Source organism: Emys orbicularis, chromosome 1, assembly GCF_028017835.1.
Source record: "Emys orbicularis isolate rEmyOrb1 chromosome 1, rEmyOrb1.hap1, whole genome shotgun sequence".
NCBI classification, from domain to species: domain Eukaryota; kingdom Metazoa; phylum Chordata; order Testudines; family Emydidae; genus Emys; species Emys orbicularis.
Genome location: NC_088683.1, coordinates 208,845,608 through 208,867,968, shown reverse-complemented (window position 1 = coordinate 208,867,968; position 22,361 = coordinate 208,845,608). Strand labels below are relative to the sequence as shown.

The 22,361-nt window shown below is 47.5% G+C and overlaps 1 protein-coding gene across 1 annotated transcript in view; it reads left to right on the top strand.

The window, feature by feature from the left end:
* The first annotated feature begins 3,783 nt into the window (after positions 1-3,783).
* Positions 3,784-22,361, top strand: part of LOC135895018 (trefoil factor 2-like) — a 30,892-nt gene continuing 12,314 nt past the window's right edge. The window contains exons 1-3 of the mRNA XM_065423105.1: positions 3,784-3,865; positions 4,915-5,061; positions 11,854-12,003. Coding sequence (XP_065279177.1) covers positions 3,784-3,865; positions 4,915-5,061; positions 11,854-12,003 — 379 coding nt within the window. The remainder of the gene's footprint in view (positions 3,866-4,914; positions 5,062-11,853; positions 12,004-22,361) is intronic.

Below are 22,361 nucleotides of genomic sequence, written 5' to 3'. Positions count from 1 at the left end.
GGGCAGGGGGTTGGGGTGCAGGAGGGGGTGCAGAGTGCAGGAGGGGGCTCAGGAGGTTGGGTGCAGGGAGGGGTGTGGCAGGGGGCTCAGGGCAGGAGGTTGGGGTGCAGGAGGGGTGCAGGGTGCAGCAGGGGCCTCAGGGCAGGGGTTCAGTGTGCAAGAGGAGGATAAGGCTGGGGGTTGGGGTGCAGGAGGGGTGCAGCAGGGGCTCAGGGCAGGGGGTTGGAGTGTGGGGTGCAGGAGCGGTTCGGGGTGCGGTAGGGGGCTCAGGGCAGGGGGTTGGAGTGTGGGGTGCAGGAGGGGTTCAGGGTGCGGGCTCCGGCCTGATGCCACTTACCTGGAATGGCTCCTGGGTAGCAGCGGTGCCGTGCTGCTAAGGCAGGCTCCCTGCCTGCCCTGGCCCCGCGCCACTCCCAGAAGCAGCTGGTACCATGTCCCTTTGGCCCCTGGGGTGTGGGGGCAGAGGACTCCGCGCGCTGCCTTCACCTCTGGGTTCCACACCCAAAGCTCCCATTGGCCGGGAACGGGGAACCGCTGCCAGTGGGAGCTTCGGGTGTGGAACCCACAGGTGAAGGCAGTGTGCAGAGCCGTCTGCCCTCTCCCCCCCCCTCATCCCCCAGAGGCCGCAGGGACGTGGTGCTGGCCGCTTCCGGGAGTGGCGCGGGGCCCACGGCGCCATGGGGGGTGGCAATCCCACAGGCCGGATCCAAAGCCCTGAGGGGCCATATCCGACCCTCGGACCATAGTTTGCCCATCCTTGCTCTAAGCTGTCAGTCTGCTGACTAACTGTGCTAGGCCCAGATTGCATGCTTCCATACAGAGCCCCCTAGCCTGCAAGCAGGACCAGGAAGCCTCTTACTCTTAAAGTAATAATGTTAAAATCTGTACATGTCTTCAATACACCACCCTTTTGTTTAAAATTATTTATGGCAGAAGTTACAGGGTTATTACACTAAATAGGTGAATCCCACAGCACTCTAACGTACCTGCATGAATAATTTTATGCCCCTTTTTGGTCTTTGTCACATAGCCACATTTGTGCCTTGGCAAGTTGAGAGGTATGGGTCTAATATCACACAGTCTATCAGAGTTAGAAACAAATTGATTTCCCCATTGGAAAAGGCGGTGTAACAATGGTGTCTATCAGGCCTACCCCAATTGTGAGCACAATGCTAGAAAGTGGGTGAAAGTTCACAAAATGTTACCATCACCTATAACAAGTGTGAACAGAAAAAGATATGAAAGGGAGACAGAGACTGGACTAGTTCAAACAAAAAGCTCTACTGATACAACCCCAGGGCTGTATTGAGATCATGTCTGGTAAATAAGAGAATGGAAATTAATGGACCAAAATTGGTGTGCTGGAAATCAGGACTAACTGGTGGACAAGTAACGAGGGTATGAGCTATTCTACCCATCGTCACCCTTTTAGGGTTCTTATGAAAGGGTCTCTCTGGGGATCAAATAGGGAATAGACTCCTGGGGGAATCCCTTGAGGAAAAGCCAACAGGCTTCTGCTTCATTCCAGAGGCTGTCTTTCGCTGGTGAACCTTGATCATCAGTATGTCTAGACCAGCACACCATTGAGGACGCCCAACCATCACTGCTGGACCAGTGAGAATCCCAGACTGATATATGTGAGATTCTACCCTGTCTTCCTTTTCCTTTGCGTCCACCACTACCTTCCTCTGGGGCTCTACCTGCTAGCTTTACACCTGAGCCAGAGACAGACCGCACCACATGGCACCAGAACAACAAGATGAAATGGCTCATTGAAGTCATTGATACCAAACTGGGAGGGATTGCAACTGCTTTGGAGGACAGGGTCATAATTCAAAATGATCTGGACAAATTGGAGAAATGGTCTGAGGTAAATAGGATGAAGTTTAATAAAGACAAATGCAAAGTGCTCCACTTAGGAAGGAAAAATCAGTTTCACAAATACAGAATGGGAAGAGACTGTCTAGGAAGGAGTACGGCAGAAAGGGATCTAGAGGTTATAGTGGACCACAAGCTAAATATGAGTCAACAGTGTGATGCCGTTGCAAAAAAAGCAAACGTGATTCTGGGGTATATTAACAGGTGTGTTGTGAGCAAGACACGAGAAGTCATTCTTCCACTCTACTCTGCGCTGGTTAGGCCTCAACTGGAGTATTGTGTCCAGTTCTGGGCACCGCATTTCAAGAAAGAAGTGGAGAAATTGGAGAGGGTCCAGAGAAGAGCAACAAGAATGATTAAAGGTCTTGAGAACATGACCTACGAAGGAAGGCTGAAAGAATTAGGTTTGTTTAGTTTGAAAAAGAGAAGACTGAGAGGGGACATGATAGCAGTTTTCAGGTATCTAAAAGGGTGTCATAAGGAGGAGGGAGAAAACTTGTTCACCTTAGTCTCTAAGGATAGAACAAGAAGCAATGGGCTTAAACTGCAGCAAGGGAGGTTTAGGTTGGACATTAGGAAAAAGTTCCTAACTGTCAGGGTGGTTAAACACTGGAATAAATTGCCTAGGGAGGTTGTAGAATCGCCATCTCTGGAGATATTTAAGAGTAGGTTAGATAAATGTCTATAAGGGATGGTCTAGACAGTATTTGGTCCTGCCATGAGGGCAGGGAACTGGACTCGATGACCTCTCGAGGTCCCTTCCAGTACTAGAATCTATGAATCTATGAATAAGTCCGTGCAGCCTGAGAGAGATGGATAAAGGAGAGGGACCTGACCAGACCAGCCATATGACATCCCAGACCAGGGAAGTGAGTCAGAGTCCAGAGCAATAGCTGTCATGGCCAACCTGACAGCCCAAAGCATCCACCTGTGACTGACCAGCCCCTTTGTATTGTGAGAATGTCAACAAAAGCCTTATTTCTCCCACTTTTACTATCCTTTCTTTTTCTTTCTGTTTTGCCAGAGGCAGAAAAAGTAATCACCATTCTCAGAGGTCAACTCAATATACAACAGAACTAATCCTTTCTTCTCCACTAAGAAGGACTGTTTGGTGAAATACAAGACTCTAACCAATATCCTCGCTCTAAAGAGGACTTTGATAAGTTTGGATTAAGTTTGTTTTGCATAACCACTCTATTGCAAGATGCTTTTTCTCTTGTGTGTCCTAATCAATACATTTCCAAACTTTGGCCTTTTTTTTTTTAGTGTTTGCACCATGGGATTAAGATGGCCAAGGTCTCTCTACTCATCATAACCCCAAACCGTATTGGATTATTTGGTGTTGTACAGTGACAGGGTCAGGTTAATATTCCATTGATTTTAACACAACAGTTCTTTACTTCCTAATGTGACGTGGTTTCCTTTTCTACAGGCCAAATGGATTGTGAGCTATCCTCTCACTGGTTCAGGAGTGAATATCGCCTGGTCTGGGCCTTGGCCCAGTGGGAGTCTTGAAGCAGAAATTATATATTTGGAGGGAAAATATTGCGGTGGCAAGTTGTTTTATTAGAAATATATAGCAACAGTTTGAAGCTGCTCAGAGGTGTGGAATGTACTCAAGGAAATGAGCTCAGGTGAGGTGGTCAAAGGTGTATGATAAATGCAGTTTATCACAGAAGTTTGCATTTTATCAAATGGATATCAAATGGACATATATGCTATACTTGGTTAGATTTTCTAATCAAAAGAAAAAGATACTCTAGGTGGAGCATGGTCTGGGAAAGTGTTATCTGAACCTACTGCACAAACACAGAAGAGGATATAAAATGAACCCTTCTGAATGTGAGAGGTACTTATCCTAGATCCAAATTCTCACTCTTTTCTTTTCGAGGACTCCAAACTGCAATGGAACAGAAGGGGATCCAGTTACTCTCAGTCATCCTCATTTTAGGGCTCAGTGCACTCACTGAAGGAGCAGAAGTCCCAGGTAAGTATATTTATTTGCTTTTGCATTCAGAAGTACTTGCATGGGCCTGATCCTGCTGATTTCAAAGGCAGCAAGAGCAGATCTCCTATTTGTGTACAATAAAACATTAACATTTCATCTCAAGGTATTGTTCCATGATCCTGATCCGGCTGCTACTGAATTCAGTAGCAAAAATCCCACTGACTTCACTGGGAGCAAGATTAACTCTCATATTCTTAGCAAAATAAGCAGCAATCTACAAAAAGGAGTAGTAATAGACGTCGAACCTGGTACTACCCATTAGAAAACCGGAAAGATCTTGCCTCACGATGGTCTACTGTAGCCAAATCTCTCCAAAAAGCACACTGTTGTTTATTTTAACTTATACCACGCTGTTGTGCCAATACAAGCAGAAAGTTGTATATAATACTGCATAATCAGACAAAGAAATCCAATTAGACAACCCAAGAAAGGGGCTGCAATTAACTAGATTTGATGCATTTAGACAGCTTTTATTGAACCAATCTATTAGTGATGCCTCTAATGTAAGATTATAATGTTAAAATTCCAGCTATTACAATTTGCATCTGATCCCTTATTTTACAATAACCTGACTACCATGGTTTTGCATCTTCACAACTATACTAATTTGCACTGAACCCTTCTCTCTCTCTTTCTTTGTAAGAGATCAGCAAAGGTGTCAAAATTTGCTGGAACTGGAATAGTACATGATGTCACATTCTTACTCCTGGGCCTGATCCAAAGCTTACTGAAGTCAATGGGCCTCATTCCATTACCTGAATGGGCTTTGGAGTAGGACAGTAATGCTTAATGGGTGAAACCCTGGCCCCACTGAAGTCAATGGAACTTTGCCATTGACCTCAATGGAGCCAGTATCTTCATACTATTGAAAAGCTGTAGACCAAATGATTTCTGGCTTCAATGGGTCATGGAGAATTTATGTTTGCAAGATTGTTTGAAACCAATGAAAGTGCCATTGATTAAAAAAAAAAAAACACTAATAAGGATAAAGAGAGAGATATGGTAACATTGATTTTTGTTCTAAACAGCTCCATGCCGATGTAATATGGATCCAAAAACCAGAGCGAACTGCGGGCCTCCAGGAATCACTGCTGAGCAATGCGAGAATGCAGGATGCTGCTTCAGTTCAGAAGTTCCTGGCGTCCCCTGGTGCTTCGCTCCTCTCCCAAAGAAATGTAATGTACCTTTCTGAAACGTGTCTGATTTCCCTAGTGCTTAACTATGCAAAAATGTGTCCAGGTGGGAAACAGTGCTACTTACACAATAAGGACAACCAAATGGGTGCAGACTTCTATTAGAACACTGCAAAGAGCAAGGACAGTGAAAAATACTATTGTAGGCAACATTCAACCTTACTTTCAAGTCTCCTACATCTCTATTTTTCTCAGATGCTCTACACCAGTCATTTGCTTTCTCTCCTGGATAGAAGTTAGCAAGTAACTAAAAGTGGCCCCCATCTGCAGCTTTGTTGACTAATGTTAGGAATGTCTTTGTTCATTTATATTTGTTTTCTAAGTGGCTATCCAGGGCTAGAGTTACCCCACATCAAATCTGATCCAAGGTCAGGAAAAAAAAACCTTTAAGGGGACCTGAGCCCATCTTTAACTGTTTAGTGCCTTCTGCAAAAGACCCCTAGGTCTATCTTCTCTCCAGTCTCTCCAAACTCCTGATACTTCTCTCCATTCTCACTCACTCCCCATTTTAACTCCAGTTTTCTGTTCTCCTCCTGTCCCCCGCACTCACTCACTGCATCCCTCCCATTATGATCTTCAGGTAAGATGCCCCAACTGCAGAACCTCAGCCTCTGCTTTAGCTTCTTCCTTGAATAAATTCTATGGGGGAGTCTAAGATCCTGTATTATTTTGTTTTTTTCCTTAAAATTTGAAAAGATGTTCCCAAATTTTGTCTCTAATGGACACCAGACCTAACTGAATAGGAATTGTAGGGCCATGGCTCTGACCCTGCAACATGTAGCATATAGGGGAATTCTGCTGTGCTCACATGCTGCATTTAGCAAGATTTGAGCCATGGATGTAACTCAAGACACTAAGGACTTGCCTGAGGAAACTATTGTATAGTGACAGGTTTCAGAGTAGCAGCCGTGTTAGTCTGTATCCGCAAAAATAACAGGAGTACTTGTGGCACCTTAGAGACTAACAAATTTATTAGAGCATAAGCTTTCGTGGGCTACAACCCACTTCCGAAGAAGTGGGTTGTAGCCCACGAAAGCTTATGCTCTAATAAATTTGTTAGTCTCTAAGGTGCCACAAGTACTCCTGTTATTTTTATTGTATAGTGGTTTCAAGCTGGAGATAGAAACTCAGAGGTGAAAGTAAGCTGGTACGGTCTGATACGGCGTACCGGCAAGAGCCAGTACACAGCCGACCATACCGGCAGGGGGCAGCTTCCCCAGGCCTGCAATTTAAAAGGGCCCTGGGCTTCGGGCAGCAGCCCCGGGCCCTTTAAATCGCTGCCAGAGCCACACTGCTGGCAGGGCCGGTGCAAGGATGTTTTGCGCACTAGACGAAACTTCCACCTTGCACCCTCCCCCCTCCCTGAGCCCTGGGGCAGCTCCCCACCCCTCCCTCCGCCCTGAGGTGCTCCCCCCTGCGGCAGCTCCCCACTCCCCCCTCCGCCCTGAGGCACCCCTCCCCCCGCGGCAGCTCCCCACTTCCCCCCGCCCGGGAAGCCGTGCAGCAGCTCCCCACCCCACCCCGGGGAGCCGTGCGGCAGCTCCCCACCCCAGCTCACCTCTGCTCCGCCCCCTCCCCGAGCCCTGCAGCAGCTCCCCACCTCCCCCTCCGCCCTGAGGCGCCTCCCCCACGGCAGCTCTCCACCCCCCCCCCCCGCCCTGAGGCACCTCCCCCGCGGCAGCTCCCCACCCCTCTCCGCCCTGAGGCGCCCTCCCTGTGGCAGCTCCCCACCTCCCCCCTCCGCCCTGAGGCACCCCCCCCCGTGGCAGCTCCCCGCCCCCCAGCCCAGGGAGCCGTGCGGCAGCTCCTCACCCCAGCTCACCTCTGCTCCGCCCACTCCCCAAGCCCTGCGACAGCTCCCCATACACACCCCTCCACCCTGAGGCGCCCCCCCACCTCACGGCAGCTCCCCACCCCCCAGCCCGGGGAGCTGTGCAGCAGCTCCCCACCCCAGCTCACCTCTGCTCCGCCCCCTCCCCGAGCACGCCATCACTGCTCCACTTCTCCCGCCTCCCAGGCTTGCGGCGCCAATCAGCTGTTTGGCGCCGCAAGCCTGGGAGGGAGAGAAGCAGAGCGGGACGGCGTGCTTAGGGGAGGAGGCGGAGCAGAGGTGAGCTGGGGCGGGGAGCAGGTCCCCTGTGTGCCGCCCCCCCCCCTTACTTGCTGCAGGCGGCCCTCCCCGCGCCCCTCTGCCCCAGCTCACCTCCACTCCACCGCCGCCCCGGAGCGCGCTTTTGTCCGCCCCCAACCACTTGGCGCCCTAGGCAGCTGCCTAGTTTGCCTATGGCTGCTGGAGCCCCGGGGTCGTGGCGGCAACCGGGAGCCCCAGAGCTCCAGCGGTGATTTAAGGGGCCTGGGGCTCCCGGCCACCACTACCGCAGCAGAGCCCTGGGCCCTTTAAATTGGCGCCAGAGCCCCTCTGCCGGAGCCCCGGGGTAGCAGCGGCGTCCGGAGTCCCTGTCCATTTAAATCACCGCTAGAGCCCTGGGGCTCCCAGCCACCGCCGCAGCTACCGCTACCATGGGGCTCTGGCGGTGATTTAAAGGGCCCAGGGCTCCCACCCGCCGCTACCACAGCCAGAGCCCTGGGCCCTTTATATCTCTTCCAGTTGAACCCCCCCCGCTTCCGGTTGAGGACCCTCCCCCTCCACAGGACCCTGGCCCTGCGTACCGGTAAGTCCTTTAAGTTACTTTCACCCCTGTAGAAACTCCTCCATAGAGTTGGGCACTATACAGAATAAATGAATTAATTTTAGCTTCAAAAACCTCTAGAGTACCTTGCAAAGACCTCAGAGCTATCTGGTGTCCAGTCCTATTAATAAACACCTAAAGGGGCTGCCTTTGCCTTTTGTTTTATTTTATCCATAATGCTTAATTCTAACTTAGTACTACCCTCTGAAGTCAAGAAGGGCAAGGGATTCTTATCTGTAAATGAAGCCACCAACTCTTAATACGAGTAATTGGAGGATATTGAACATGTACACTGGAGCAAGTTTGTTTCTGGCTAGTAAGGAGTAGACAGAGAAGTAGTGAAACACCTGCATTCAAGGATATCCTCTCTGGTACCCAGAGGATTTAGGCCACAGAATTCAAATCCTTTTATTTTAGGGCCAAGAGAAGAAACAACATCAAACAGACATGGGATGATACACCTCTTTTCAACCCCCTTCTCCAAAAGAAAGAGGTGCAGTTTTACCTGAAAAACGCTTGAGAACTAATGAGCTCTTAAAAGAAAGAATAAAGCCCATTTCAACCCTGCTTTTAGGCAACTTATGCCAGAGGAGAGTCCTACTAAGAACACCCAAAGGGCAGCAAACCCTGTGTAAAGCTTTTCCTGTAGTATCAGATATTTATAAATTTATTGACTAGGAGAGACAATGCAAATCACTCATCAGCAGTAGAATGGTAAGTCTAGAAACTCTCTTATTATTCACACAACTACTGCACATTAGACCTGCTGTAGCAGTTTGGTTCACAGACACCTTAATACTTTACGGACTAGGTTCAGCATCCATAAGACAGTTGGTCTCTATCATGACGAGTCATTTTTATTACCTTTCGTAAAGATAAGATGGATAATGCTTCCATTCCAGCCCCTATGTAGCCAGATCTCTATTTAGCAGTGAAGAGGACAGGGGGAAAACAAACAAACAAAAACCAGGGTCAAATAGAAAACAATATAAGTGTGATTCAGTTCTGAAAAGCAAGCATACAAAAAAGGCAGCTTCTTGCTCAGCAGGTTTCCTCTCCCCCACCCCTCCCTGTATTCAGTTCTTTCCAGTTACCTTAATGACACAACCAGATCTTTACTCCTGTTGGGCCAGAAGAGCCACCACAGCTCTGGGAGTAAGATGCGTTTTATTCCTTCTTTTGCATCATCAACAACTTTCTGCTCTAAGTTCCCATTAGTTAAAGCCATGCAAACTCATTGAAGGCAACTGGAGTTGCACATTTAGCACTGAGGACATAATTTGAAGACAGTGAGGCTGCATAGTTGTAACAGGCACAGTTTTCTAACAGAACCTTTATTACAATGTATACGATACATGAGATGGAAAGAATTCATCTGGGCTGTCAGTGCCCAGACTGATTTTGCACTCTGAGAATTAGGGGGGCGGGGAGGGAATCATTTTATTTTATAAATGGAACGTTTCTTATGGGAATCATGAGAAACAAACTGCAGAATCCCACAGTGCCATTTTTACAGATTCAGTTTTCAGAGCAGGACTGTACATCAATAAATATTCTTGTGCAGGAACACCATACCTGGGCTGCATGGTGGTGAAATATGCCCACATAAGTTTTTCCACAGCTGCTGAAGGGGAATTGGAGATTTACCAAACAGATATGCACAGCTGCAGTTATCAGTTGATTTCAATTCTGCAATGGTCTTCTGGATCCTGGTGTGAATTTTCACCCCTAGCTTGAAGTATGGACCCTGATTACCTCCTAAACAGCCTACTTCCCTCACATGATTGAAGACTGAGCACAATTTCCCTCAGTCTGACTTACTTGCTGAACAACTGCTCTTGCCTCCCCACCTAGGCTGTGCTCCTCCCACTTGACTAAGAAGGTACAACACCCTTGTTAACAGGGCCGACTCCAGGCACCAGCGCAGCAAGCAGGTGCTTGGGGCGGCCAACAGTAAGGGGTGCCATGTCCGGCTCTTCGGCGGCAATTCGGTGGTGGGTCCCTCAGTCCCTCTCGGAGGGAAGGACCTGCCGCCGAATTGCCACCGAAGAATGAAGCGGCGTGTTATAGGTTTTACCCCCACTCTGAACTTTAGAGTACAGATATGGGGACCTGCATGTGAACCCCTAAGCTCAATTAACAGCTTAGATCTGGTCTGACTGCCACCACCCAAATGATTTATGAGTTATTTGGGAAACTCTGTCTTCTCCCCCCCTCCCCAAAACCTTTCCCTCCCTGGGTAGCCTTGAGAGACTTCTTCACCAATTTTCTGGTGAACACAGATCCAAACCCTTGGATCTTAACACAAGGAGAATTTAACCATCCCCCCTCCTTTCTCCCACCAATTCCTGGTGAGTCTAGACCCAATCTCCTTGGATCTTAAAAACAGGGAAAAATCAATCAGGTTCTTAAAAGAAGGCTTTTAATTAAAGAAAAGAAAGGTGAAAGACAAACCTCTGTGAGAGATTAGCATACCAGCTACTCTCACAGACAACAGATTCAAAACACAAAGGATGTTCTCCTGGGTAAAACTTAGTTACACAAAAGAATACCCAATTTGATTATTCCCCTAATTGCAAGACAAGTTACAAAAAGAAAATAAACAAAACCTATTTATTCCTTTTTTAATACTCACTACTCTGATCAGAACTGATTCCTTGATTTTTTGCACTCCAGCCAAAACTGAAAACTGTCCCAGACAAAGGGAACTTCCCTCCTTCCTTTTGAAACATTTTGTCCTCCCATTGGTTCCTCTGGTCAGGTGTCAGCTAGGCTAGGTGAACTTCTTAACCCTTTACAGGTAAAAGAGGCATTAACCCTTAACTATCTGTTTATGACACGGCGGCAGTAGAGCTACCGCCGAAGTTCCGGTCATGGCTTTTTTTTCTTTCGCTGCTTGGGGCGGCAAAAACGCTGGAGCCGGCCCTGCTTGTTAAGAGCCAGATTCTGATTTCTGTGGGGCTTTAGGGACCCTTTCTCAGATCTGCACCTATAAAAGGGTCAGGATCAATTGAAGTCTATGTGATCTGGAGAACACAGGAGCTGTTCCATTCTGACTCCCTAGGGCAGGGGGAGACAGCACCATTGTTTTTAGTGGGGAGGGGTGAGGAAGAGGTAAGATCATGACTCCACCATTGACTCTGCTCCTGCATGCTAGGTAGTTCTAGGAAGCATTTTGCCTCTGAGGCACAATTCCTCCCCACGATCCTGCTGAGGTGGGAGGGCTCCCCACCCCCCTTTACTCTAGACTTAAGCTAAACAGGCTTAGCTTTGCCCCATGTGTATCTGGTACCTATGTTGAGAAGACTGGCCTGGCTGTCATGTTCAGTCATTGGCCAAACCTCATCAATGTATCGTTTAAGTTCTAAGCTGGATTGTTGTCATGTTACACGTGCCCCAGATCAGAGAAGTTTACAATCTGTACAAAGCCAATTATTATATTATTATTAAAACATTTAACCTTTTGCTTCCAGGTACTGGGATCTGGTTTTGATTCCTTCATTCTGCTGGACTATTTAAATCAGGCAGTTTCTGCTGTTAGCACCTTATGTAGGAAATGTGGGCCAAATTCTCTGCTGCCACTGCACTCCCTTTACCTCACTCAGAGCAATGGGAGTGGCCAAAGCACCAGGCACTCCCACAATCCCTATCTAGCAGCTGGTCCCTAGTTGCTCTAAACTGCACCTGTGACCAAGGCTGGGTGTAGAATCAGGAGCTGTAACAGGCTCCCTCACAGAACCCCTTCCCCTCCCTGCCACACCCAGCACGTGTATGATGCAGCAGGGACTCTGCCTCTCTATTTCTATAGCCGAGTCCAGTGCTATTAAACTAACAATTTGTCAGTAGATTACAAATAAACATCATGTATGCCTCCACCTAGCTGTCTGTAGCCATCTGATGTCTCTTGCCTTATACTTAGATTATCAGCTGTTTGGGGCAGGGACTGTGTTTTTGTTCTGTGTTTGTACAGCACCTGGCGCACTAGGGTCCTGGTCCATGACTGGGGGTCCTAGGTGCTATGGTAATATTAATAATGACTAGAATAAAAGAAACCTAAGGTAATGTGCCTTTTTTTAAAAAACAGATAAAGAGGTCTGTCCAGCAGAGGTAAAACTCAGACAGAACTGTGGTTACCCCGGCATCCCTGCTGAAGAATGTGAGGCAAGAGGATGTTGTTTTGAGTCAAACCCCCCTGCTGTCCCCTGGTGCTTTTTTCCTCATAAGGTGGAAGAAGGTAAGTTATGTGTGTGAAATAAAGTTAATTTTCTCAGGACATGATCACATAGAAGTTTGTAGTTGGGAATTTTATTCTTTTACTTTCTGGTCTCCATTATACTTTGCAGGCTAAGAGTTGGTAGAGAATTCCCTTAGACTAAGCTTCATGGAGTTTTCCTTCACTATTTGCTTGTGTTCAAGTCTTGCATGCTCAGGGTGTGAGTGAGGTAGAGATGTTTAATGTTTAAAAAAGGGGGAATGAATAATCATAGAAATATGGGCCTGGAAGGGACGTCAAGAGATCATCCAGTCCATCCCCCTATGCTGAAGCAGGATATAATTATTTATTACATGACACTCACAGCTGTTATAATGTTGCCTGCAGTGATGTTTGTGTGTCATTAAAGGGATATGAAGACAGTTGTTGTGCACACAGTACTTAGTACTGCTCTGCAGCTAACCCTCTCCAACCAGGATCCTGCATCCTAGGACCAGTCATCAGGGTATCAATGCCACAAGGAGGGCACAAGAAGGTGGTTCAGAGTCCAGATGGGGCATCTCAGCCAGTCTGGAACTTCCCCTCTGTGGATCACAGCTCCCATCTTAGTCATCTCCTCTATGTAACAGAAATAATAACACCTTTACACACATTCCTTGATAGATCTTCATAACTCATGTGCCTTAAACATATAGAAAGATGTGTAGGAGGGAACTGTTGTGCTGAACAATTGCCTGATATACAACTTTTTGTTATTTGCCACAGGCAAACCAATGCTTTTAATCTTCTATGGATCTGATGAAAAAATTCAATCCTTAACCCATTTTCTTTCTTTCTTCCCTAGCTTGTTAAAGAGACTGTGCACCAGGAACTTTCACCAGGAACCTCTCTGTCAATGGATCTACTCACGCAGGAAAATAATAGAAAGCCCTCACATCTTACACTTCGCACTCTGTAATCATTCTGATTTCCAGATCATTTTTGCCTTGGATTTACTCCTTTTCCAATGACCTAATTAATCACAGCTTTTATTCTTTTCAGTCGGTTGGTACCGGGCAGCTGTCCAAAGCAATAAAAGAATCAAAACAAAATGTATAAATGCTGGGTTGTCCTTTGTTTCTAATTGTCCCAATATTTCTCCCTTCCTCTAGATGTACATACTTTAGTGCTCTGCAGATGAGACATTAGTCAATAATATTTCTGACACAAACCACAGCACTTTCAGTTGGGATCAGATTGTGATGCCCTTACCAGAGCTGGTGGAGAATTTTTTGATGAAACTGTTGTTGTTGTAAAATGCTGATTTGTTGAAACTGAAACTTTTCACAAGATTATGACAGATTCTACAAAACTTTCACTGGGAAGGTTTCTTGGGTCCAAGAGGGACTTTCTCTTCAAAACGCTAATAGTCTCTGTGGGAACTGGGAGACCTAGGGTTCAAATCCAGGCTCTGCCCCATTCAGAGTAGGGACTTGAAGTGGGATCTTGCACATCCTAGCTGAGTGCCTCAACCACTGGCTATTGTCTCACCTGGCTTCTGCTTGAAAAAATTTTAAGGGTCTCAATTTTATCTCATTGAGGAACGGAAAAATCTTGACCTCTTCCATTTTTGCTGGACCGGAAGACCATTTCCCATCCAGCTCTAGTTCATACTCATAATGGCTCATTCACTTTACATACATACATTGATGGAATAAAGGACTAATCAGATACCTCCAAAGCAAGCAGCACAAATGGCTACAACTTGAGCTAAAGAGCCAAGCTCTGTAGCCAGAGCCGGCCCACAACATTTTGGCACCTGAGGCGGGGAGCTCAAATGATGCCCCCACGTCCCCTTGCTTGGGCCAAAACTTTGAAAGGTCTCAATTCTGCCTTCTTCCTGTTCTACTCCTCTCATGGGACTTCTCTGCTACTCCTCTCATGGTATGCTCTATTGAGATGTTTGCAAGGCCAACCAGCCTCTCCTGTGTCATTGTGGAGCGTAGATGTGTTTTTAATAACTTCAGCTTGGAGAAGCTGCGTTCTCCACTGGTAACTGTTACAGGAAGTGTTAGAAGTATGCGCAGAGCAACAAAAGCATTTGGAAAGAGGGTGGTCATCTTATTTGTGCACATATATTCCAGAACAGCCTTTGGAGTTGATCCTGCTGAAATGTATCTTGAAAGGGCTTTCAGTTAATCACTTAAATCACTCACATCAATATCGCGCATGGCATCATGTGTCAACACTGTCTCTAGTGCCCTGCATTGCTGGTGTAGGTCTTCTTCAGGTACAGTGAGGAGTTTTGGAATATCATATAACATCCCAAATATACTGCTGTGTTCCTTGAGCTTCATGAAACGTTCTTCAACTGACTGTATTGCACAATCTATCACCTGGTTAAAGAATTCAACTTTGAATTGTTGTTTGCGGTCTCTTATGGGATTATCCCGTGCCTTGTAATCAAAGTGTCTTCTTCTTCAGTGACTTTTGTATTCTTGAATGGGTGGGAAAATAGCTTCAGTGTGAAGTTCCTCTGCCAACTTCTGTGCACACTTCAGAACGTTTTGAAATCCCTCATCTGACCAGTAAAACTGTAGGTATGACTTTGCTTTGTTCAGTTGTTCCATTGCTCCAGATATATCAAGGTCAACACCTTGGAGTCTCTTGCTTACAACATTTATTTCAAACAGTATGTCATACCACAACTCTAAGCCACACAGAAATTTTAAGTTATGTATGTTTCTGGTGATTCCATTTCCCTCTGCCACTGTTCTCCCACGGACAGTTCCTGTCATAGCATTATCCTCCATAATGGCAACTATGGCATCATCTATCTTCCCAATTTGGTGTTTGATAGGCTTTATCGCCTCCACTCGACTTTCCCATCGTGTGGCACTCAGTGGTTTCAGTGTCAGAGAGGATGTTCCCAGATGTTGCTTCAAAATTTGCCATTGATGAATTGATGCAGAGAAAAATACATAGATGCTTTGAATTACATAAAAAAATTAAGCAGCCTCACTAGAAGCTTGAAGGAACAATAATCCACACCGTGTAGAGTCAAGCACAGGAGTTTATTACGCACAGCGCTGGCGGAGTGTCACTTTGCTTATCAGGCTCAGAGACACTGCAAAACAATTAATTACTATTGATTATATATGGTGCTCATTGGGCGGAGAGAAGCGACAGGGATGGGTTTTCCCAAGCCCTGGATAGGTTCTAGCAGCAAGACAAGATAAGCCCAATAAGCCAATGGTCTAAAAGATTACATAATGGCTCCGCCTATGGCACAAATTAACATATTGCTGACACACAGGTAATTACCCCCAAACTATGTCTATTAAAGTGTATAGGTTAAATCCTAATTTTGGGGTCCAGGGGAATGAGGTAGCAGCTTTCTCGGTTGACCAACAGGTACATTCCTAGAGATTTAAAGCGAAAAAACAGTAATTAGTACTTAACAATTTCACAAGTTTACCCTTGCATTTCTGTGGGCTAGGACTGGCATACATCTGTGAGGGGAGGGTGTCATAACTCATGTCAATCATATTAGGCCTCTCCATGAATTTTGTCTAGGATCTGAGGGGTATTGTACCACTATCTCCGCCCTGCATTAGGGAGTAACGGTGAGGCCTTTCTCAGTGCTTCATGTGTCTATAACTCGCAATAAGGATGCCCAATTACATTCGGAGTTATGCTGACTCCGCACACTGACTTGAAATACAAAGTTATCTGTTTACCCTAGCTTCCTCTGAGCTATGTCTTGTTCTCTGTTAGCCGGCCCCCATGGCCCAGGCCAAGCTGTGGACTCCGGGCCTATCTGAAAAGTTCTCAGGAGAAACTGTAGTTAAGATCTTACATCCATAGCTAATGGATTCTGATCCTTCAAAACTGATGCTGCATCGCTGACCACCAAGTTCAATGAATGAGAACTGCATGGGACAAAAAAAGCTTGAGGGTTTAACTCTTGGATCCATGTCTGCACTCCTCTGTTCTTTCCTCTCATATTGGAACCATTATCGTAGCCCTGACCTCTCATGTCAGCTATCGCAATTCCCGTATCTTCCAGCTTTTTCAGAAGCACATTTGTCATACCAGCTCCTGTAGTATCATCAATGTCAATAAATTCCAGAAAATGCTCTCTGACAGTCACCATTGCAGGGACATTTTCACTAGGTTCTGTTGTTGTTACAAAACGCACCATTAAAGTCATTTGTTCCGTATGGCTGATGTCAGGTATGCAGTCCAGAATAACAGAGTAATATCTTGCTGACTTCAGATCTGCCACAATCTTCTGTTTGACTTTTGTTGCCAGTAACTGTATGATCTCATTTTGAATTGTTTTTCCAAGGTAGTGGTGTGTGTACATTTCTTGGGTGGTGACTCTTCTTAGATGCTCCTGGAGTACAGCATCAAACTCAGCCATCAGCTCCACAATTTTAAGGAAGTTTCGATGGTTTGATTGTTACAGCTGATCTGAAATGCCACACAGTGCTAAGTTTTGGGTAGCAAGCATTCTCACAATGGCAATGAGCCTTTTCAGAACATTTTGCCAATAAAGAGACTCTGACGCAATCTTCTCTTGATGCTGATCATCTATGGTGGCCTTTAACCTTAGTCTCATCTCAAGCTCTTTCTACCTATGGAATGCTCTCTGGTGATTTGCTGCCTTCTCATGGCATGCCAGATTTCTAGCCAGATTTTTCCAGTCCTTTGTTCCTGTAGAACCCAATGTGGCTGGAACATTAGACTGGAAGAGTTTGCAACAAAAACAGTAGGCAGCATTCTGGGTTTTTGAGTACATAAGCCATGGCCTGTCCACTTTATCACAACTGGGGATTTCACACCAGTAATGTGTTGGATGGAAACTTCTATTTTCATTGTCTTTGGGGAACATGAAGTTTTTCACTTGATGTGGCCCATGCAGTACAAGGAAGTCCCTCAGGCTACTGCTCAAGTGGGTCCACAGTCCTGGATCATCTAGACTTAAGGAACTAAACTCAGCAGCAGCTGTTTCTTGCGCCTCCACCACACTCTTCTCTGATCTACACTTTTCTTCAGGAATGTGCATGGTTACATCCATTTGAGATGGAGATATGGATGCTGCAGTAGCTGCCAGGTCACCTGCACTCTGACTAACTGGAAAATCAGGCATCTCCTCACCACTCACATCCTCACTGGGGCCGGAAGGCTCACCGTGAACATTTGTGTCTATGTATCTCAGGAGAGCTCCTTCCTGCTTAGATAGAAAAGCTTTCTTTCTTTTTCTGAATGCTGTCCCAAAGGGGTGATTTCTTCTTTCACTCATGACTGCTGTTCTGTGCCAGCTATAGTGGCTCTCAACAATCAGTTGAAGGGGACAAATAAGCAGGCTGGTAGCAGGGCCTGAGTGAGAGAAGATAGCAGCGTCTTAAGGGCCTAGCCTGTTCTCCTCAAGTGGTTCAGGGAAGCAGCAGGAAACAGGAAGCTCCCTGAGAAGCTGGTGTTAATCAGTCCAGGTTCCTGGGGGTGCTAGAGAGGTACATAAGAGGCTCCTCCTCCTCTCTCTCCCTGCAGCTCCTGCTGCTTTCTGTTATTCCCTCTCACCTTTTCTCCTGCCTGCCTGTTATGTCTCTTGTGCCCTCCTTCCTCCAGCACAGCACTCCACCATCTCTGTGCATCTAGAGCAGAGAGAATACATATGCACCAGCAGCAGACACAATTTTCTACACTCTGGATCCTAGGGGCACCCCTCTCCCCACAGTCTGGCACCTGAGGTGGCCGCCTCAGTTTGCCTCATGGTAAGGCCAGCCCTGTCTGTAGCTGTGAACTTTACCAGCCTGGCATCCTCAAGCTCAGTCACAGAACTAACTTACATTGAGCAGTGGGTTAGTCGCTGATAGCTGTAAATTGTGGCAGATTAATCAGTTATTAGACACAATTCCCTCCCTACTTGATATAAGGAACATGAACACTAAGAAGGGGCAGATTCAGACCAGTAAGGAATTGCTGTGTAGAGCTGGTGAACTACAAGACTCAGAGATGGTTTCAGGAAAACTGCTGCAATTCATTCATTCAGGAATTCACCAGTAGAGTGCAGCAGATTGAGAAAACATTGTAAAAGAGGTACCTTTACTGGATTAAAGGAAGAGTGCTTCTGTACAGCTGGACAAATAATGGATTGTTTGCTTTTTTTGGTTTGCTGGCAATTTTGAAAACAATCCAAAAAAGTGTAGTTTTGCCTCAAACCGAAAAAGACATTTTCTGAATTTTTTTGGCAAATTGAAAAATGTTTAGGTCAAATCTTTTGGTAACGTAGAAATGAAATGTTTCAGTTCTACCTGAAATAAATGTCTTTCAAGTTTCAAGCATTTTGACAAAAAAAAAAAATCAAAGAAAAAGGAAGACTGGATTCACAAAGCAAAGGTGCTTCCCTTATAAGCTGTAGCTTAGTACAGTAGTCCCCAAGCTTTTTTTTATCATGGCCCCCTTCCCCGTAATGGAATCTGTCCACACCCCTGCCCCGGAAACCATAGTCAGGAGCCACGGCCGGGAATGGGCCACGGTGGGATCTGGAACTGGGAGCAGAGATGCGGTCGGGGCTGGGAGCTGAGAGCTCAGGCCAGGGTGGAGCTGCAGCGGGGGCCAAGGCCAGGGCTGGGAGCCAAGGCTGGGAGCCAGGCGCCAGGGCCGAGGCTGGGTCCATGGCTGGGCATGGAGCCACTGCTGATGCCAGCTGCGGGACCAGGGCCCAAGCTATGGGCAGGGCCAGAGCAAAGCTGGAGGCAGAGTAGGGCTGGGTGACGCTCCCTCCCTGCCCCCAGTGGGTGCTGGCTTGTGCCCCACCATTCCCCCCACCCCCCGAATGTTCCTCCATGCCCCACAGTTTGGGTACCACTGGCTTAGTAGTTCAGGGACTCACTTGGGTTGTGGGAGACCTGGGTTCAGTTCCTTTCCCTTTGTGATGTGGAAAAGGGATCTAACTTGAGCCTCCTCCACTGCAGGAGAGTGCCCCAAGCACTGGGCTGTGGCGTATTCTAGGATGGGGCATTCCCAAGCTCTCTTCTTGAAGCTGTTCCACTTTTGATAAATAACTTAATAGTCTCCGCAGCAAGGATTTGAATTTAGGCCTCCTACATGACGGCCCCAACTACCAGGCTATAGAATCATTGTCATTCACTTTTCTTGGCCAAGTGACCATCCATTGGCATCATGAGGGGCAGTAACTGAGCAGGGGGGTTGTGGATCACAGTATAGTAGTGGCTAAATCTGGGATTTAGGCACCTAAATTCCTTTGTGAATCTGAGCCCTGGAGCCTTGTCCCAGTGTGGCTCCTACAAGTGCTAATACCAGTATAACTGGCATGTGAGGAGGGAGCGGGGGGTCTCTGGTACATTCCTCAGTACAGGCCATTTGTAGCCTGACTGGTTCCTGAACTCAATAGAGCACCAGGTACAAAGTACATTGAGAGTGTTCCAGAGGCCCATCTCTGGAGGCCCATATCCTCACGAGAGCTAGAGGCAATGCTTTGGGGTAGCACCCAAAAGGTGCTCTCCACCCTCAATTGCCCCTGAGCTCCCAGTTGCACTGGTATCAGTGGAGTTATTCCTGACTGTAACATCAGTGTGCGATATCAGGTAGGGTTACCATATTTCAATAATCAAAAAAGAGGACGGGAGGAGCCCAGCCCTAGCCCCACCCCCATCCTGCCCTAGCCCCGCCCCTGCCCCTTCCACTCCCTCCCACTTCCCGCCCCCCTCAGAACTCCCAACCCTCCCCCCGCTCCTTGTCCCCTGACTGCCCCCTCCTGGGACCCCTGCCCCTAACTGCCCCCTAGGACTCCACCCCCTACCTAAGCCTCCCTGCTCCTTGTCCCCTGACTGCCCCCTCCTGAGACCCTCCCCCCATCCTAACTGGCCTCCTAGGACCCTACCCCCTACCTGTCCCCTGACTGCCCCAACCCTTATCCACATCCCCACCCCCAGACAGACCCCCGGGACTCCCACGCCCCATCCAACCACTACCCACCACCTGACAGCCCCCCCCCCCAGAACTCCCGACCCATCTAAACCCCTCTGCTCCATGTCCCCTGACTGCTCCGATCCCTCTCCCCACCCCTGCCCCCTGACAGCCCCCCTCAGAACCCCCAACCCCCCCGATCCTTGTCCCCTGACTGCCCCCTCCTGGGACCCCTGCTCCTAACTGCCTCCAGAACCCCACCCCCTACCTAAGCCTCCCTGTTCCTTGTCCCCTAACTTCCCCCTCCTGAGACCCTACCCCCTACCTGTACCCTGACAGCCCAAAACCTTATCCACACCCCCGCCCCCAGACAGACCCCCCCCCCAGAACTCCCGACCCATCCAACCCTGCTCCCTGTCTCTTGACTGCCCCCTCCAGAACCTCCCTGCCCCTTCTCCAACCCTCTGGCCCCCTTACCATGCTGGAGCCCGACACGCTGCCGCGCTCCCCCACGGAGCGCACAGCCCAGTCCCCGCCCTCGCAGAGTGCTGCTGAGCGGCGCGCTGGGCAGCGGGGGGCGGGGAGCAGGGGGAGGAGCTCCAGACTGCCGGAGGCCCGATGCGAAGATCTGCGAATGCAGGGAGGAGGAGGGGGAGGAGGGGAGTGATCTCAAGCAGCAGGGGAGAGGAGGGGGAAGCGGAGGAGGGGCTTTGGCTGCCGGAGCCCCGTGCGAGTGGCTCGATCCGGCCGGCTGCCCTGTCAGCCGCGCGCGCTCTGCATGGGGGGGAAATCCGGACATTTACAAATTCCCCCCAGACGCTATTTTTAACTCAGAAAAGCCGGACATGTCCGGGAGAATCCGGACGAATGGTAACCCTTTATCAGGCCATGGGGCAGCTGAGTGCATGCCCCAATTCACATCCCTTTTACACTACTAACTGCTCACAGCAGAGTCAGTTGCCATTAAAGAGATGATGTCAGAAAATAGGCCAACCACACCCTGATATACAAATCCACAATCCTGGCACCACCTAGTGGAATAGGAGAGGTACATTTATTTATGTTATTACCCTTGCTTAATCACTATATTATTTAAAGTGGTCTCAGCTAGGTTTTGAATGAACACTTTATAGAGTTAAATGCACTGGGAGAAGGGAGCATTTCATTGCTTTGCACCTGTTATTGTTTTTCAGGAGTATTCAGGGTTAAAAGGAAATGAAAGCTTAGACTTTGCCAATTGCTACAAAACAGTTACGATTGGTGATTTTTTTGCATGTGCAACTAGTGCTTTTCTCCTGGCCTCTGTAACTATTGGAATTGGCCAGCACACCACACTAACCTAGGGAAGCTTCCAAGGCTCTTTTTGTCACTATACTGGTCAGGATGTTGGGTTTATATCAATATGTCTAAAGGTACTTATATGCCCTCCCCTTATCATTATATCTGAGCAGCTCACAACCTTTAATGTATTTATTTATCCACATAACACCACGGTGAGGTAGGGCAGTGCTCTTATCCCCATTTTACAGATGGGGAACTGAAGCAGAGAGATGCTAAGTGACTTGCCCAAGATCTCATAGGATGCCTGTGGCAGAGCAGGGAATTGACTACAGAGCTCCTGATTTGTGCACTAATCACTGGGCCAACCTTCATTCCTCATTAAAAAAAAGCCCACTATTTCCATAATCAAAAATACTAAAACTCTATCTTTGTCTTTGTAGTAAACCATCTACTTAACGTATTTCAGTGATCAGACTGCAGGACCTTTGGGGTTCTATATGAAGATTAATATAATAAAACATTTAAATTAAATCTCTGGTTTGGGGCCCAGGCAAGCATAGAAAATAGTAGAGCTGGTCAAGAATTTTGACTAGAAAAATAGGTTTCCATTTTTTAACTTGCCCTATACGATACCACATAGTGTTTATTGTAACTATGGAAAGGAAAACCAAGGGAGTGAGCTTAGCAGCAGATCAGCAGCTCTATGGCATGTTTAGTCATTTGGTGTGGCTGATCATATCGTAAGTGTGACTATGTCCTATCAACTACACCTTTGTGTAAATGAATTACTCACAACCAAATACTTAGTTATAATCAAAAATATGAGATCCACTGATTCTCTTCACAGGCTTTCCCCTAAAAGGTGGGATTATATATAAATGGATATAAAAATCAAACAATTAGGGCTAGACTGTGGGTGACCCCTGCTTAACCAGGGACACATAAGAAGTCTTCCTGTGCCACTTGGTTGAGTATGTAATAGCCACTCCCAATAGCAGTCTGTGTGCGCTGGGGAATGGGCAGGGCTGTGGCTCCACACCAGCATATGGAGCAGGGCCAGTGCACTGGGTGGGGGATGTTCTTCTCCACCCTAATCTATGGAGCAGATTGCTTCTTGCCCGTACACAGGGAACAGCCCTGGCAGAGACTGTGCTCTCCAAGATGCAATCTCTGGTGTGGCT